The 19,702-nt window shown below is 36.7% G+C and overlaps 1 protein-coding gene and 1 non-coding gene across 3 annotated transcripts in view; both read right to left on the reverse strand.

The window, feature by feature from the left end:
• Nucleotides 1-213: 213 nt before the first annotated feature.
• LOC131200306 (U6 spliceosomal RNA) lies at nt 214-315 on the reverse strand. Its single transcript, XR_009155575.1, has one exon. It is a non-coding gene; the product is annotated as a U6 spliceosomal RNA (small nuclear RNA).
• Nucleotides 316-4,014: 3,699 nt separating this feature from the next.
• The window catches only part of DCLK1 (doublecortin like kinase 1), a 187,690-nt gene continuing 172,002 nt past the window's right edge, over nt 4,015-19,702 (reverse strand). Inside the window, exons 17-18 of one of the 2 annotated variants that reach the window (XM_058184773.1) lie at nt 15,950-16,023; nt 4,015-5,586 (exon numbers count right to left, since the gene is read on the reverse strand). In XM_058184773.1, coding sequence (XP_058040756.1) covers nt 5,529-5,586; nt 15,950-16,023 — 132 coding nt within the window. In that variant the 3' untranslated portion in view covers nt 4,015-5,528. The remainder of the gene's footprint in view (nt 5,587-15,949; nt 16,024-19,702) is intronic. The other variant, XM_058184772.1, reaches the window with a different exon arrangement.

Consider the following 19,702-nt stretch of genomic DNA (forward strand, 5'->3'; position numbering starts at 1 on the left):
AAATTGTTTTTTTTTAATTTTTTTGTTAATATTCTCAAGTCTAAACATCATCTAACTGAAATCTTAAATCTTTACTTTCTTTCTTTGCTGCAGTTCTAGTTACTCTGATACATACTTAAAATGTGGTACACTGACACATAATTGAGTGTCGCTAATGGGGATTAGTTCTTCCCGTCTCTGTAATTATTATTTTTTAGTTATTTAATTTTTTTTATAAATATGAAAAACTTCATGAATTTCCATGTCATCTTTGTTCAGGGATCATGCTAATCTTCCCTGTATCGTTCCAGTTTTATGTGCTGCTGAAGTGAGCACCATTTTTAAAAATCTGTTTGTCTAGCCTATCAAAATAATTCTGAATTGTCTGTCTGTTTTATGGAACTTTAGCTATCCCACACTATTCTGAGTCACCTGAAAAGCTGATAAACATTTTCCTTACTTCTGTTTTACTTGCTAATGAAAATGTGGCACAGGACCAAATCTTGAGGCATTCCACTCCAGTCTGGATAATTTTCAAGCCAGCTGTGGAACTATTTAATGGATATCTCATTCAACTCAGTAGCTTGCAAACTCAGAATGCCATGGCTACCCTCAACATTCTTTCTGAAGTCAAAATATATTGCCACAGTAGAAGAAAATGTATTGCCATAGTAGGAAAAAAATCTTAATTAAAAAATGTAATCAGATTGTAGTAAGACTTTTTCTTTAAAAACCCACATTGCCTTCTGATTGTGATCACACTACGTTCAAGGTATGTAGACATTTAACACTTTATGATCTAGCCTGGAATCTTCTAGTACCTATTGTTGGAAGGAAAAATCCAGGAATTGTTATGGTCCCAGATTTGCCTTCTCCCCACCTTTTTAAAAATAGGGACATTTTCTTACACTTGAGAAACACTTTGTCTATTATCTAGAATTTCTTAAGGACAATATTATCAACAAGGTGAGAAAGTATTTTTCTAAGATGTATAAAGGGATATCAAATGTATGTTGGAAGTGTAAAAACAAAGAAGGGACCATTTATCATCTATAGTGGACATGTGACAAAGCAAAACAAATTTGGACTAGGATGTGATATCTTAATACAGAAAATCCTGAAAATGGAAATAAATATGAAACCATAACTTTTCCTCTTGGGCCTAATGGAAAAAGAATTGGAGAAAACAAATTGGAACTTTGATATTATTATATGTTAACCACAGCAAGATTACTGTATGCACAAAAATGGAAGGACATGTTGATTCCTACTATAGAAGAATGGTTGCAAAAATTGATGGGAGTTAGCTGAAATGACAAAATCGACTACTTTGCTTAAAGAAAAGAGCACAAGTACTTTTGTTTTCACATGGAAACTGTTTCTGAACTTCATGCTTGACGTGGAAAATAATGAAACTTTGATTCTGAGTTTTACAGATTAGAGTGATAGACTTTTGTAGAAATGACTGGTTCATACTATTATGGTAAAACAAAAAGTTGTGATTTGTTGTTAATGTCTTATTCTATGGTAACCAATAGAGTTGGAAGTCAATGCTTTTTTTTTGTTTTCTTTCCCCACCTTTCCTCATTTTTCTTTGCTCTTTCCCCTTCCCTCTTCCTGTCTTCTTATTTGCTTTTGTATTTTGTATTTTATAATACCTTATAACCCAATAAAAACGTACATGGAAAAAACAAGGTGAGAAAGTATTTGTAAAAGAGCTAAACTTTACATCAGGGGTCTCCAAGCTTGGCAACTTTAAGGCTTGTAGACTTCAACTCCAGAATTCCTCAGCAAGCCGAAGTTTCCAAGATTGGAGACTCCTGCTTTGTAGAGTTTGCCTTTCAACAAATATTGTGAAAATTTAAGTCTCCCATAATTTACTTATTGGATTTTGGAAAGATCTGCAATTTACTTTTGGAAGGCGTCAGCCACATACTCACCTTGATGGGGGGCTCAGATAAATAGAAAGGTGAAAAATAAATTGATAAAACAAATACATCTGGGGAACACTTTTTTTAAAGAAGCCCCAAATTACTTATGAAAAGAGACTTGGTTATGAATATTTTATTGCTGGAAAAAAATAAATATGTTTGTTAATGGGAGTTAACTATAAAGGGTATTCAAAATTTCTGCTCATGGAGATGTCCTTTTAAAAAATCTTCTCATTTTAAGATTTTGCAATCCAATATTTTTTCATTCTGCAAATCTTTTAAAAAATTATTACTTAATTCAACTGTCTTGAGAAGCCATATCCTATATACTACTAGATAACTCATAAAATTATAGGAGATACCGCAACAAACTCAGCATTACAGTAGTACGAGCATGCAACAAAATGCAAGAAAAGGAATTTCCACCAAATAATAGCTCAAAACTACAAAGGAGAGGACTTTCTTGAGTGTTGGATCCCACTTATGAAATCTATTCCCAGAGTCTGCATAGTATCTTTGTTGTCTTTCCTGTCCAAGTCATTTTACATTTTATTAAAAAGAAAGCTTTAATAATTTTAACTTAGTTTTTGATTTTGAGTGATAAAATTATACTGCAATAACAACTTTGTTTTATATTATCTTTTCCGTAATTCATGTTATTGTTCTTTTCACTTTTATAATTTTAATACCCTTGGAAGTTTCCCATGCTGATTAGGGATTACAATCAAGTTTGGTATTGCTTAATGTTGGGTTGATTGGTTTTCTTGATATAGCCAAAGCTTGGGAAAGGATCACATTAGATCCATCAAAAATTGATACTGGGAATCAAGAAGGATCCAAATTAAACATACAATCATCAGAAAGAGAGAATTCCAGATATTTTTTACTGATAATTATCCAATAAGCAATTATTTCTCATTACATTGTTGTAATTTATGAAAAAAAATTAATATAAGAAGTAATTATGATAAAGAAAAAAAGTCTAAAGAATGTTAGGAGCAAGAGTGATATTTTCCACATTAATAAAACATGATAGCAATAGCACTTAGACCAGGGGTGAAACGCTCCTGGTCTGGACCGGATCGTGCGAACCAGTAGCGATCGTGTCTGGTGGTTCGGCGATCCGGTAGCGATGGTGGAACAAAGCTCCACCTACCCACCCGGGTGTCATTATTTCCTGGTTTTAACCAGGATATAATGTGTTTTGTACCTTCTGCGCATGCATAGGTTTTGTGCATGCACAGATCTGTGCGCACATGTGATGTGCAGCGCCTGCACATCCGAACTGGTAAGGAAGGTAAGTAGATTTCACTCCTTACTTATATACCGCTTTACAGTGCTTTACAACCCCTCTCTAAGTGGTTTACCCAGTCAGTATATTGCCCCTAATATGTTGGGTCCTCATTTTACTGACCTTGGAAGGATGGAAGAATCTGATTGTTTGCCTTCTGGGGAGAATGTATAATACAAGCTGTTGAAACAATGTAGATTCACACATAGGTTAAGTAAGCACAGAGATTATCCATGACTCAACTGCAAATTTTCACAGCTTCTGCTGCCATAAATTGAGAAAGTATTAACATCACAGCTTGCACATGTCTATCTAACTGATTTATATTTGTGCAAATTGTTCATTTATAGTTTTAAAAAATCTTCTTAAAGTTAAGCAATGAAAAATGAAATGGTGCAGTGGTTAAGGTGGGAGCCTAGAAAGCAGGATATTTTAGTTCTAGTTTTGCCTTGGTCTTGAAAACCAGTTGGATAACTTTGAGTTGGTTACTCTCTCTCAGCCAACTCACCTCACAGGATTGTTGTTGTGGAAAAATAGGGGTGAGAAAAAAACTGGTATGTTTGTCATCTTGAGTTGCATATGACAAGGAAGGATAAAAATATATTTAAAAATTGTGCAGGAATTGCTCTGTCTTAAAATAAAATCTTTTCCATAATAAAGTAATACATTAATAAAAGTACAACAGCCATTTCTTTTCCAATTTTTGCATCTGAAATGGGAAAGAAACTTTACATGTGAAATTTTAATACTCTATATTTGTGCTCAAGATTTGTTAATAATACTTTGAAAAGCATAACTTAAAAATGAAACTTTTTTTTATTATTCAACTCAAGTTATGGGTGAATGGACCATTTTACAATAATATTACAATTTGAAACCAAAACTATAAAAAGATGCTTAATGTAATTTAAATGTGTTTTTGAAACACTGATGGAACATTTCTTTGCAGATTTTTTTTTAATCCCAGTCTCATACACACACAGTCTCACTAAATTCTGGTAAATATATTTTTACAAACACATTAGGTGAGTAATTGCTAATCATGTAATTTTCAAAACAACAGTTATTTATGTCTGGAATTTCAAGACCTTTCCTTGATTTACAGTTTCAGTAGAATGAATTGTTCTTCTTTCAAAGCATTGTGAAGAGAGAATAAGTATATAGTTAACATCTCAATAATATTCACAGAAGAATCCATAGTATGTAAAAATTGATTGTGTTTATTGCTGCCTCCTAAACATGTCTTTTCTCTGCAACTGTATATGTGAGCATAGCACATTCTTTCAACTACACCTCCAGAAACTGCATTTCAATATACAAATGGGGGACTGAAGGCAATAATTTTGAGATTATTGCCACATCACCCACAATAGTTTGATTTCAGACAGTTCTACTGCCTATGAAATGATTTAAAGAAGTAGAACACATGTTAAGAATGTCAGAATTTTGAATAAGAAACAGTAAAGGATGGGATGCACATTTCTTAGCAAAATTTAGGAGCCATCGATATTTTTTGGAATCCAGATAGGATACATCTTCTTCTTGACCTTTAAATCCACAAGATTCTAACCAATGTCCATGTCTATTAAGTGGAGGTTTTTTTGTCCCCCTGCATAAGAACATAAAACAAGTTCTATAAAGATCGTAGTGTGTGTTTTATGATTATGGAGCACTTAAGTCAGATTACTAAGGAAAAATAAATGTCGATAAAGCCCTCAATTTGGCTTGACAAAATTAAAATTAAGCACTCAGAAGGTTAACTTATGTTTAAATTACGCATAATAGTTCCTACCTCAATTGATGAAAACATTCATTGCTGTTATCCCCATTTGAAAATTATATATATATTTATATTTATATGTATATCTCAAAATAGCCTTAACCCTTTGAGGATCATATTAGCAGCAAATCACAATCTAGACTAGGCTCCCCCAATCTGGTACTCTTCAAATGTGAAATGGGAATGCTTGGAAATTCTGGAAGGACAGTCCCACCACATCTGTGGGTGTCAGGCTGCAGAAGGCTAGTCTAGACAGAAAACAAAGATCATCTCATTCATATAGGAAACTATTGTAATAAAGATACCATAAAACTCCTTTTTGGCATCTTTGTCAAGGAACTGATACAGACAAAAATCAAATGGAAAAATTGCACATGGTTTCAAGAATTGTTGTCAAAATCTCAAAGGGTTAAGCCAAGACTTTCAACAGAAGTGATGTATTAAAAGGGTGAATTGGGTGAGCGAACAGTCTCAGATGAACTTGGTGAATAGTCTTCTGATTCAGAGTTGAGTTCAGGAGGTGGTGGCTGTGGCTTAAAGCGTCCCCTCACATCCGGGTTGCGTCTTCGTCGGAAAACCTGCCTCTCCTTATCAAGAGCGGTGGTCTGGCAGGGGCATAAAATGAGAATAGATGAGATTAGGCTGTGCATGAAATAGCAGATCTGACTCTCATTTTTTCCTCTTTTTCAAAGCAAACCTCAACCCAGGTCAAATTAACCCAACCCCACCCTCCACAACCACCAGGTTTGGCTAGTTTTGCAAGCTTTAATCCATTACATGACTCAATTCATATCAAAGTGCATAATCCAACCTATAAAGAGGCAGTGTGATCTCATCAAGCATGTACAGTATGAGTGCATGTCTCTGTATGGATGCCATATGTTAAGACTTCTGGAAGCTATTAATTTTTTTTTTGAATAATGGGTTCAGGTTTCAGACAAAATGCAGTCTAACCTGCTTTTTCAAATGAGGTCTCAGTTCTGAATAGAAATTCAATGCAACTTAATCAAATGAGAGAAGTAAATATTTGTCAATGTTCAAAATAGTGAAAGTATCCATCAAGATACACTGCTACAATATTGGATTTTGATAGAACAATCTGACAACAGAGAGGTATTCTCAACATGCTTACTCTTTCTCTCACTTCATGTCTTCCCTACTCACTATTCTTCTTTCTTCTATTCTTCTTCTTTCCCTTTAACTCAGGCACTTGCTCATACACTACAAAAACACACAGACCATTTCTACTTCCCACAAGTCTGCACTAAGCTTTCCTATTGCTCTTTAAAAAAAAATTACAAAAGAGAACAATAATACATAACATACATTGACATAAAACATATATTCCTTCTTTACATCAGCTTTAGATCCTATTGCTCTTTTTATACCTTTTCCAGCCAAACAAACTACTCTTCCCATTCTCTTGAGATCATATTGGCCATTTTTCAGTGTGAATTAAATTGCCACCATTGTGAGCTGGAATTTCTTGGGCGATAGATTTAGTACTCATTTTCTAGATCATTCCAGCTAGATTCTCCTCATCACTATCTAGTTCCTATTTAGACATAAACACAGAGAGACTTTTGGAAACTATGCATACAGAAATTCAAGTAATTATTTAATAACTTGATGTAACGGATCTAATAAGCATGTTTTTAATTTTCAAAGTCAGTCCAAATTTTGTTAGTTTGGGATGTCTTTAAACATTATGTAAATTTCCTGCAGTTCCTGGAAATGGGCCTGAGAGTTAGCCTCTAAACTATAAATACTCACTATAGTAAACCAAAACTACTGGAAAAACCCAATAAAGCTAAGTGTTGTCAGAGATGTTGGAAAGACTATTATGATGGGCTGATATGAATAAGAATTTATTATACTTCGAAAGATATATCAGTTCTTCCTGAGACATTCACAGTTGTTTTTTGTTGAAAAACTACCAGTTATACAGTGACTCAGAAACACAGTTATACCCTGAGCATTTTTGAGAATGAGATTAAAACTAAATCTATTGAATTAACGGATAGCAGTCTATGTTTTAAAATAAGGCAATCAAGGTCCCAAAATGTAATAAAAGCAGAAGATGGACAAAGTTTATAAAGCAAATGGATTCAGTTAAGCTAAATTGTTCCACTAATAGTTTTATAATTAGAATATTTAAAGTACTGATAGAAAGTGGCAATAAAAGTTCATCTTTGGATCTTGGGGGTGGGGAGTGGGAAGACAATACTAAACTCCAACTGCTATCATTTGCCAAAAGTTCTTTGTTTACAGTTGGCCCTTGAAAAGACCTAAACGGTTTTCAAAGTTGTGCTTTAAAACCAACTTTATGATTATATTTTAATAGAAAGCAGAAGACATTTGGAATCATATACACATTACAGAGATAGAATTTACAGTATATAATTCCCTGTAACAAATGGAGAGAATGGCATACATTATTATTCTATGACATACAGATTTGCATTTAAAATATTTCTGTGCACAAAAGGAGTTCATTTAAAGATTGACTCACATCACATCATTTTTATATTAATCCCAGATTCAGGAAAAATTCTTTCTTTCGGCAGGAAAGTCTAAATTAAAATCTCCACTACAATCCAGAATAACACTCTCCTGGTGCAAGGATAAGCAACTTTTGTTTTGATTTTAAGGATGAATTAATTCTCATATTTCCGTGTGATTGGGGTTCATATTATTTAAATCAAAATTTTTTGTCTCTTATGTCTAATTCAACTCTTTGCTTTTCTAGCTATCTAGTTCAACAAGGAACCTACACATGAGAACTATAGCAAAATCATGGTTTGTAACACATCCATAATGCAGGAGTAGCTTAATTAGTACATTAGTACTAATATGTTAGCAAAAAATACCCTGGACTCTCTTTAGCATTATTTTGACTTATAACAAGGAGGAGTTTTCTGCTTTCTAAGACAAAGGTTGGGATGGTAGAGAATATGAAGTTGTATATGATGTGTTGGGAGATGTTAGAAGAGAAAGTGTGGAGCAATTACAAATTTCCTTTGGCACTATTAGCTTAAAAGGTTATTTATTCCTGTATAAATCTTAATAAACTAAGTTGAAGGTTGATCCTGTATTGACCAATCACATATGTGGCAGGCTTCCATGGAAGTGACAGCTATTGAAGTGGATATATAAACTTCAGATCTGCCCCCTATCTTTCTATCTTTGCAAATCATACTTGTTTCCAAGATGTCCATACACCATATGCTGCCATTTATCTTGAAATTTCTCATTTAGTTTGACGGATTTTTTTTTAACTTTTTCTCTTTCCTAAGACTTATTCACTCTTTCTACTTATATTTGTTTTGCAACTTTATTTTCATTCATTCTGTCTTATTTCACAATTATACTTCAATATTCTTATTTTATACTAATAATTCATATTTGTTTTCAATCTGCATTCATTTAGCAAGTTTAACCTTATTTTTGTATTTTTCAACTCACAGACTTAGGTACCCCATTCTGATGATATCCAATGTTTATTCTGATGTATCTAACTCTCACTTCTGCACAATAACACAGCATCTTATTTATAGTCATTTTTGCTTCTATCAACCAGCATTTGGTCCATGCAACAATTCATGTAATTGAAATATGTGTTTTTTCTTCAAGTATCTGGATGTTCCAACATTTTTTTTTCTACATTCTACCAAAATACATATCATTCTACAATACAAATTCATTTACTTGCTCTAGTTTTTCCATAATTTATGAATAAATTACATTTCCTGTTAAGTACAACCTTATTGGTCTTTGATTCATCAATGACGTCTTCATTGAACTATACTAGTTAGTATTTTCTGTAAAATACAGTATTCAAGTTCTCAGCCACCAACCTAGTGCCATATAAATACATATAAAAGTACAGTCCTATTCTTATTCTTCAGTGAGTGTACCTTCAATGTCATCAAGAGTAATCCTTATATGATTATCCATGAATATATTTAACAACTTAAATGGCCTCATACATCCTTGTCAAGATGGTAGAAAAACTAATTATTAACTTGGATAGAAACTGAGGCAAGGAAGACTAGATTTAATTACCTATCCTGTCAGGTGACCTAATGGGTATGATTGGAACTAGGCTATGCATGCCATTTGTGACACTAGTTTAGATTAAACCCTAAATGAATCTAGGCATATTTTCCTATGAAAATAGTACATAAACATGTACTAATAGTACATAAACATGTACTAAAAGACCCAACATGCTAAACAATTTTATTTATCTTTCCACAGAATTGCTGTGTGTTTCAAGAAAAAATAGAGAACTAACAATTCCAAGTAACAATTCATATGGAAATGTTTACAAAGACAACTAAGAACTTTCTATTGATGTTCTCCAGCATCTAACTGACTTCGGCTATTCTTGAAAATAATAAACAGGATGAAATCTGGTCATTACTAGATATGACCACTAATAAATCCCAGGTCTTGAAGAAGATAGTAGAAAAGCTGTTCCGTTATTGAGAAAATATTCCTATAGACACCATAAACTGCATTTGACTTTCTTTTTTTACTTGGTCGAGGTAAGACTTCCAGAATAAACAGAATAAATTATTCTGGGAAGGGGCTAGGTCCACCATGTGTTCGCGGCGGTAACTTAATAGGTCCTGGGGTTATGGCGAGGGGTGTCGTTCCAGTTTGTCAGGGTCGAGCTATTACTACGGTAAGTGGGAGAGGCAGATATGACGGAAGGGGGGGGCCACATCAGGTTTCGGGGGCTCGCCCTCGCTGTTTACGAGCGATTGCGTGCTCCGGCCCCCCAGAAATTTCCCGTGACCCGAGTGGCCAGGATAATCGGGACCTGGGCCTCCGGCTGATGTTATGTAATGCCAGGTCCGCGGTTAATAAAGCCCCCCTGATTTCAGATCTTATTCAGGAAGGGACCGCGGACGTTATGGGCGTTACGGAGACCTGGTTGGGCACCGAAGGGGGTTCCCCTAGTGGAGATGTGCCCACCAGGCTTCCGAGCATTCCATCAGCCGAGGCCCAGGGTAGGGGTGGAGGGTGGCGGTTATCATCAAGGAGAGTCTGGAGCCGAGGAGACCACTGTGCCTCAGATAGCTGGGTGTGAATCCTCTTCGTGAAGTGGGGTCGTAGAACTCAGGTGGGCTTGTTGATCACGTACCTGGCTCCTTGCTGCGTGACTACAGCCCTGCCTGAGCTGCTGGAGTTGCTGGCTGGGTTGGCAGTTGAGACCCCCAGACTGCTGGTCATGGGGGATTTCAATTTGCCATCAGCCGGCGTAGCATCCTCGACAGCTCAGGAGTTCATGGCTTCCATGTGCGCCATGGACCTGATTCAGTTAATTGACGGCCCTACCCACGTCGGGGGAGGTACCCTAGACCTGATTTTTATCTCTGGCCAGTGGTTTAATGATCTGGTTTTAAATGATTTAGTTGTGGAACCTTTGTCATGGTCAGATCATTTTCTCCTTCGTCTAGACTTTCTGACCGCTACCCACCATCGCAGGGAGACGGAACCAATGCGTTGGTTCCGTCCCAGGCGCCTGATGGACCCGGAGAGGTTCCTGACGGAGCTTGGGCCGTTTCCCGAACACCTGTCCCACGACTGAAGAGCTAGTTGCGGCCTGGGAGCGGGCGCGGCTGGAGCTTTGGACCGTGTCGTGCCTTTGCGGCCTCTGACCCGGCGTCGGTCTCAACCAGCTCCTTGGTTCTCCGAGGAGCTGAGGGAGATGAAGCGCCGGAGAAGACGCCTAGAGAGTGCCTGGAGATCCAGCCGCTCTGAGGCTGACCGGACACTAGTTAGGTCCTATAGTAGGACCTACCTAGTGGCAATGAGGGTTGCGAAGCGTTCCTACGTTTCCTCCCTCATTGCGTCGGCAGATAACCGCCCGGCCGCCCTGTTTCGGGTGACCCGCTCGCTCCTCCAACAGGAGGGGCGGGAGGACCCCCTACAAGGGCGTGCCGAGGAGTTTAACGGTTATCTATACGACAAAATCGTTCAGCTTCGGGACGGATTGGATCAAAATTGGGTAGATCCGGGCGAGGGTTCCGAGGCCCGTCTTGTTGAGGTGGTTTGGGATGATTTTGATCCTGTGACTCCCGAGGACATGGACAGGTTGCTGGGCAGGCTGAACGCCACCACATGTTTACTGGATCCGTGCCCCTCCTGGTTAGTACTGGCTACTCAGGAGGTGACACGAGGCTGGCTCCAGGGGATTACAAATGCTTCTCTGCGGGAGGGGGTCTTTCCCGCGGCCTTGAAAGAGGCTGTGGTGAGACCCCTCCTCAAGAAGCCTTCCCTGGACCCAGCTGTTTTAGGGAACTACCGGCCAGTCTCCAATCTTCGCTTTACGGCGAAGGTTGTAGAGAGTGTGGTGGCATGTCAGCTACCCCAGTACCTGGATGAAGCTGTCTATCTAGACCCGTTCCAGTCCGGCTTCCGGCCCGGATACAGTACGGAGACAGCTTTGGTCGCTGGTGGATGATCTCTGGAGGCCAGGGATAGGGGTTATTCCTCTGCCCTGGTCCTATTAGACCTCTCAGCGGCTTTTGATACCATCGACCATGGTATCCTGCTGCGCTGGTTGGAGGGGTTGGGAGTGGAGGCACCGCTTATCGGTGGTTCTCCTCCTACCTCTGATCGGACGCAGACGGTGTTGACAGGGGGCAGAGATCGACTCAAGGTGCCTCATGTGGGTGCCGCAGGGTCGATTCTCTCACCCTCCTGTTCAACATCTATATGAAGCCGCTGGGTGAGATCATCAGTGGCTTTGGGGTGAGATACCAACTGTACGCTGATGACACTCAGCTGTACTTTTCCACCCCGGCCACCCCAGTGAAGCTGTCAAGTGTTGTCCCGGTGTCTGGAAGCCGACGGGTCTGGATGGGGAGGAACAGGCTCAAACTTAATCCTCCAAGACGGAGTGGCTGTGGATGCCGGCACCTCGGTACAGTCAGCTGCAGATGCGGCTGTCTGTCGGGGTGAATCATTGGCCCGATGGAGAAGGTACGCAACTTGGGCGTGCTCCTGGATGGCCGGTTGTCCTTTGAAGACCATTTGGCGACCATCTCCAGGAGAGCATTTTATCAGGTTCGCCTGATCCGCCAGTTGCGCCCCTTCCTGGACCGGGATGCCTTATGCACAGTCACTCATGCCCTTGTTACCTCTCGCCTGGACTACTGCAATGCTCTCTACATGGGGCTCCCCTTGAAGAGCACCCGGAGACTTCAGCTAGTTCAGAACGCGGCTGCGCAGGTTATTGAGGGAGCGTCTCGGAGCTCCCACATAACACCTATCCTGCGCAGACTGCACTGGCTACCTGTTGTTTTCCGGGTGCGCTTCAAGGTATTGGTTACCACCTTTAAAGCGCTCCATGGCTTAGGACCGGGCTATCTACGGGACCGCCTACTGCCGGCTTCTATCTCCCATCGTCGATGCGCTCCCACAGAGAGGACTCCTCAGGGTGCCGTCAGCCAAACAGTGTCGACTGGCGGCCCCAGGGGAGGGCCTTCTGGGTGGGAGCTCCGACCCTGTGGAACGAACTTCCCCTCGGACTTCGACAATTACCTGACCTTAGGACCTTTCGCCGCGAACTTAAAACTTATTTATTTCATATGGCTGGACTAGCCTGATTTTTATTTTTATTGGATGGGTTTTTAAAATTGTGTTATTTTATAGGGGAGTATGTTTTTTAATCGTTTTGGGCATTTAAATTAGTTTTTTAAGGGTTGTTTTTAAATTATCGTGTGTATTTATATTTTATCTGCCTGTTCACCGCCCTGAGTCCTTCGGGAGAAGGGCGGTATACAAATTAAAATATTATTATTATTATTATTATTATTATTATTATTATTTTAGAAAGATTTGCACTGGCTAATTAGGATCAAGCACAATTTGTTACATTGTTGTTAAACTATAAAGCCCTGTCTTCAAGTGTAAAAATAATCAAACTCCTCAGTAAAAGGCAGGAAATAAATCTAACTAACAAATGAATAATAGCCTCCTAGAGTCTTTTGGAGTAGGGAGGCTATAATACATCTAATAAATAAATACCTTTTTTTACTCCACGTATATTTCCATACCAATTAATACTAAATGACCTATAGTGGTATCTCAATAGTCGACTGCTTTAAAACTCATTGAATTTGGCACTTGATACATTTTGACACAAAAACATTGCCCCGGTACTCATTTGTTTGGTACTTAATGTGCTGCAAAAGGAAGAAGGGGATGCCTGTGGAGAACAGACAAAAAGTCGGCCATGCCAGGGAAGTCATTGCAAAAGGAAGCAGAGGGCAGACAGGAAGTCAGCCATGATGGGAAGGTTGCTGACATAGGAAAAGGGACAGACAGGAAGTCCTTCCTGTCTGAAACAAAGGGTCATATGGTAAGTTATGTGGTTTGTTTAGTACTTGTTTTTAGTACTCATCGTGCCTCCTGAAACCAATTAATGATAAGTGCCAAGGTACCACTTTATTCCAAATTCCATCAGTATGTGAGATCATAATGACATAAGCAAGATAATAGATCTTGCTTATGTCAATTAATTAGTTGATTGATATAATAATTAATTGATCAATTAATTAATTAAAATAGAAGATACTGTATATAATACCATAGACAAAGATGGGTTCATAAAACTTCCACACTCAAATCTATATAATGTCATTCTACTAATGTTAAGTTCCAAACATTGTCTCTATCAGTATAAAACAGAATGACAGTTTTCTCACCATTGTGTTTTTTTTGGTTTTTTTTTGAAAGAAGCAATGTTCCCATTTAAATTCTGGCAGGATATAAAGCTAAGATTTTCTTCCATTTCATTTCACCATATTCATATCTTTCAAATAGGGAATTTAAGGACAGTGATTTGACAAAAACACTTTAGCTTCAAAGGTTGAAGCTCAACATAATATCTTCATAATCTTATTATGATTATACCATCTACTAGACATATGATAATTCTTCCATTATAAATTAATCAATCAAAATGCTGTTATATAATGGACAAAATCTATAGATTCCCTTACATTATTATTAGACATTTGATGGTATCAATGAAAATACACTTGCAAGAACAGTTTTTTAAAAGTATGCACTCATTTCTAATATATTCCCCCTCCAAAATGAAAATACTAGACTATCCAAGTTAAATGATCATTTATATGTTAAATATGTTAAAAAAGATCATGCTGGCTGGGGAATTATGCTTCATAAAAAGGATAACTCCCAGTGTAACATTATTTCTGCTGTCCCAAAGGTGCTTTTTCAGGAGGCAACTGAACTTTCTCGTTTTGCCTTTTTGAAGATGTTTTGCTTCTCATCCAAGAAGTTTCTTCAACTTTGACTGGATGGTGGGAAAAAACAGAGCTGAAGAAGCTTCTTGAATGAGAAGTGAAGCATTTGAAAACCACTCCAAATAATATTTTCTAACATTATGATTATGTATCTTTTTGCATTTTAAATACACAATGTTCTAAGTAGAGAATTTTAGTTAGTAGATGGAATAAAACATTTCCAACCAACATATTGTGTTGTGGGTCTGTGTGAAGTCACACTTAAATATTTCTTCTGATATAAAACTGTTATCCCAATTTATTCTTTACATAAAACTGTGATATACTTAGTAGTATGCAACTCATGCTCAATTTATATGTGTGTATGAAGTAGTAAAGTAAAAGTTGAAACCATACTTACCACAAATACAGTAAGTGTATTTCCAAGCAAGTGTGCATTACCAATTTTTAATACATCCAATTAGATAAATGCTGATTAAAGATTTAAAATATCCTGACATATAGATATGACCTTGAATACTGACAGAATAGAAACTGAATATATATTTCAAGAAGGCATCCATCAAAAATTTTTCTTCCTATAAAGATCAACTTCTGGACACAAGAAATGTAAATTTTTCCAAAGGTAATTCATTGCAACCTAATCCAGATATTTTAAGTAAAATATGTAGAGGCAATATTTAATTTACTGTAAATGCTTGCATTGACTACTGCCACAATTATATTAATAAAGGTTAGATCTGCACAATCTGGACAAACCTTCCACAGCACTGAAAGCAATTCCTTGAATATAAAAATATTTGTCAATATTTAGTTCATCCTTTTTAAAAGTTACAAAAACCCATCTTTATAAAGTTAACAAAATGTGTAAAAACTGAACATCAATAAATATCATAGACATTTAAATTGGGAATTTTAGATACTATATTCATCTTTGTAGCAAAAATTATGCATCATTGCAGATAACACCTACTTTCAACTGAACGGGAATTCTTAGTCACAATCCTACTACATAATAAAAGGTGATATACTATAAAGAGAGGTACGATTCATGCAATATCCTTTTTATCCACTTCTTTTAAAAACGAAGTAACAAAAATGTGCATACTTTGGAAACACAAGCTAACCAGAGCACATACAATGCATTATATTTCACTGAACAGCTTCTCAATACTATGTTATGTCAATGCATTGTTCATTCTAAGATAAGGATTGTGGTTGGGAAGGGGAAATTTAAAATGACAGTATATAATTTTGTATCTCAGAGAGAAAAAAACAAATATAAATGTAGATCTGGATGTATTGATATCCTGTTGCCATTTCATAGGTAGAAAAAGAAAGAGCACAGGATATTACATGCCTTAAAAACTGTTAACATAAAATAAAATATTGCGTGAACATTTCGTTTTTCTGTATACACTGTCCTTTTAACTATAGGGAGCACTGGATACTGAGCATGTGCAATGAAGAAAAAGCTTGCAATGTCAGTGTGAAGAATGGGTGAAGAAAGGGAATGAGGGGTGTGGCATCTCAATCAAGATTCAAATGAAACTGATAAAGCAGCATATGGACTGGGTAACAAATAAAAAAAACATGTTTATTCACTGAAGTAACTGGTTAATGGAGACTGCCAGCACGTTGCCATGGAAACACTGACTGTTGGAGCTGTACCATCTCATACCTTATCCAATACATTCCTGGTTGTTGGTAGTAGTCCAAAGACCCTGATCTCTTGATGGTAAACCCGTGGTCCAGCTGAGCAGAGAGAAATGGGCAACTCAGTGGATCGATATTGTGCTAGAGAATTAAGACCTCCAGACCAAAACTGTTCCTTATTTATTAGTGCATATTTATTTTCCAGTTTCACAAGGTAGTACTCTAACATTTTAAAAATAAAATAAAAACTACGTACTAGAAATGGGAAAACAAAACAAAACAAAACAAAACAAAAAAAACTAATAATGAAGAAGATCCTAGACCAAATAATTTATCTGGTTAAATTAGTATCTTGTTTATTAATTACTACATAGTAATTGTTTCCACTTGTAACAGTCATCGGTTTGAAAATAAACAAAATAGGGCTGTATAAGGCATCACATAAGGTTTTCCCATTTTATAATAAAAATTTTGTGAACAGTTTTGTTTTCAGTATATTTTGTTTTTTTTATCACTCATAATAGCCATCTCTATAACCAAATAGATTAGATTTTCACAGATCAAAACCACTTTATATTGATGAAAATGTATAAATATGAAAATATAACATTTTGACATTCCCACCAATCTCTGTTACTGGTTACAAAAGGAAACTTTGATCTGGGATACAAAGGAAAATCCTAGGTAACTGTATTATTATAGTCTACAATTTAATCTTAAAAACATATAAGTTTGCATTATTAAACCTTTGTATCAGAGTTCAAAGTACAGTCTTAATTTATTAATTTGGAAGGAGCATGTTTTTTTGAAATTGAAGGAAAAAGAAACTATTTCATTTAATTTCATATCTGATATAGTAATAAAAGGGTGATTTTATTCTTTATTAAACAATATTTTCCATTGTGTGTAGCAGGGCACCACATAAGTAATTCAAAGCTATTTTAGTGCAGGTACTTTTTCAGAAAGGGGAACAAGGCATATTATACATTTTAGTATTTGAAAATGCTTTAGCATTTACATACGCATGCAGAAAAGAGAACAAAGATATATCCCTTTTGTGTTTCTGTTTGCTTTGTTAGAGTGACATAAGGCCAGAAGTTTACAATTTAAATTACAAGGGGCAGTCTGAAACAGCTCCAAAAAATCAGTTATTTAGTTGTTGCAGTCTGCATCCTGACTTTGAATCCAGATCATTTAAAAAAATGTTTATTTTCTTTCATCAACTTTTTTCTTATGTAGGATACTTTAAAACACCCCAAATTATTGAAGACTTCCAGCTAAAATGATGAAGGCCTTATATTGTATCTAGTACTATATCCAAGATCTACTGCTGCCATCTATTGTTGTATGAGGGCAAATGCATTAATAACATTTAACAGCCAATGTCTAGGAATTTCAAAACAAAATGTTTTATTAAACTCTAAGTACTTGAGTGGAGAAAAAATATTGGCTTAGATATTTTGCATCCCTTTTTTTAATGCAGCATTTTAAGTTCTCAAAATCATAACACTAATTAAATTATAAATAACTCATAGTGGAAAGTAAAAAAAAAAACCCAAATAAATTATTTGCTCAAATCAGATTCAGGTGCCCATGAAAAGTGCAATTCACAAGCCATTTAAGGCTGCAGAATTGGGACAGCTCACACATATAAGCTCTCTGCTTTTGAGTTGAATCCAGTGTAAGGTATCTTGCCAAAAAAGAAGAGTAAGACACATTTGTTCCATCACAACTGTAGAGTCCTTTTGGACAATGGATCATCTGAGATCATGGTAACCCCAGCAGAACATGTGTTTCTGTGTGTGAAAGAGAAACAGAGAAGGAAAGAAAGAAAGGAGAGAGAGAGAGAGAGAGAGAGAGAGAGAGAGAGAGAGAGAGAGAGGGAAACAGACAGACACACCCAGTCTTCTACTTTTATTCAGCTTACATCATAGATTCTGTGAATTTCCTACTAACTTTTTATTGCAAAATAAGAGGAAGGGGAAATGCCTTCTCCAACTACTCCAGCATTATATTTTGTTGCTGGCAATTGCATCAGTCTAATAGACTCAAGTGCTGACAACATAATGTATCTATTTTTTAATGTACTTAAGGTAAAGACATTTCCCTTTATGATAGAAGGAGCAGGGGAGCAGATGGACAGTTTCCAAGTACTCAAAAGGTTTATCTGAAGGGACTTGTGATAGGAAAGATGCTCACTGAGTATTAAGCTGAACCTCAACTTTTGAAAACTTTCTTGGATTCTATTGGAATTATGTGAACAGAGTCTCCTAGCCCTCAAAGGTTCAAGAATGAAAAGTCTGAAGAGCAGTTATTCTGAAAATGCAAAACTCTTAAGCCCCCTTACTTTTACTGATAGAAAGGATCACATGGTTGAATGTATAATTTACTAGCTAAAGGGTGTTATTAGGACCAATTCAATTCACTGATTAATTGATATCCACAATGATTATAGCTTTTGTTTTTAATTGCAGTTATTGATTTGTGCAGACCTTAATGTATAATGCGTGGAAAGACAAATGGTGGATCAGGTAAAGGTCCATCTAAATCCCAAATTCTGTGTGTCACAGTGACCAGATCAGGAAGCTCAGAAACATGGACAATTACAATCCCCAAGCCTGAGCTTAGTATTTGTGAAGGAATGTGGCCTGAATTTCCATGAGGCAGTGCAATTTCCATAGAAGCAAAAGACAGCACAGTTAAGAGTTGTCTGCTTTGGTTTGGTAAGATTGATGCCAGGCTCCAAAACCCAAGACAAAAATATTGAGATTCTTTTCAGCAGTTTCCTTGATTGTCCTTCACCTATAAAGAGGAATCCTGCCAAACTAAAGCAGACTACTTGCACCACAAAACACATATTCTGAGAACTATTAACTTTCTGACTCTTGTTCCTCTGAAATGAACTTCCTGCATCCTGGGAATCCAGATCACATTTTATCACAATGCTTCACTGCAAGACCATAAAAAAATTCCACGGCTATAGAGAAAATGTGTAGGCAAATGTGTGATCTGTCTGTATACATGCCCACATTTTTTTTTAAAAGAATGTTCATAGATGTGTTCTAAACTGAATTTTTCTCAATTCAGAAGAGTCTTGATTTTACAGTTCTATGATTCTGGATAGGATCATCAGGATTGATCTACTGATGGGTAGATCTTTCACGAATTAGTGCATTCCCATTGGTGATGATTACATCTGATTGCAACAACTTCCATAATTGAACTATGCATGTTTATTGACTTTTAAATTAATGTAAAAATATGTATAAATTTAACCTACATATATGAAGATTTATATATGTTTAAATAGCTATGTTATTTATGGTGAAAATGTTTAATTAACTGACCGTTCTTTAAGTGGCTGTAATAACTATGGAGGTTACTTGAAGGACAGAAGAAAGATTCATTACTAAGGCAATCATCTAATAAAACATGGCTTGGTTTACAAAAATGTGTCAGATGACCCTTTGATTCAGACAAAAATACAAGGGGTGGGGGAAAGAGACATATATTCAAAGTTGCAAGTTTGTATTACAACAGATGTTCTAATAAAACTGACTTTAAGGTTGTTCAGTGACTCTAGTCTACCTCACTTTCAGACATAGATGAAAGGTTCAGCTAAAAAGAATTAAAATTGCAATCAAGACTTTCTTTTATTAAATGTGGTAGCAGAGATATAAGCTGTCATAAATGTAAAAGTTGTTCACTAGTGGAACAGACTACTTTGAGAAGGGAGGGATTTCCTTCCTGGGAACTGCTTTAATAATGGACTCCTGCA

This window comes from Ahaetulla prasina, chromosome 5, assembly GCF_028640845.1.
Source record: "Ahaetulla prasina isolate Xishuangbanna chromosome 5, ASM2864084v1, whole genome shotgun sequence".
Classification (NCBI taxonomy): domain Eukaryota; kingdom Metazoa; phylum Chordata; class Lepidosauria; order Squamata; family Colubridae; genus Ahaetulla; species Ahaetulla prasina.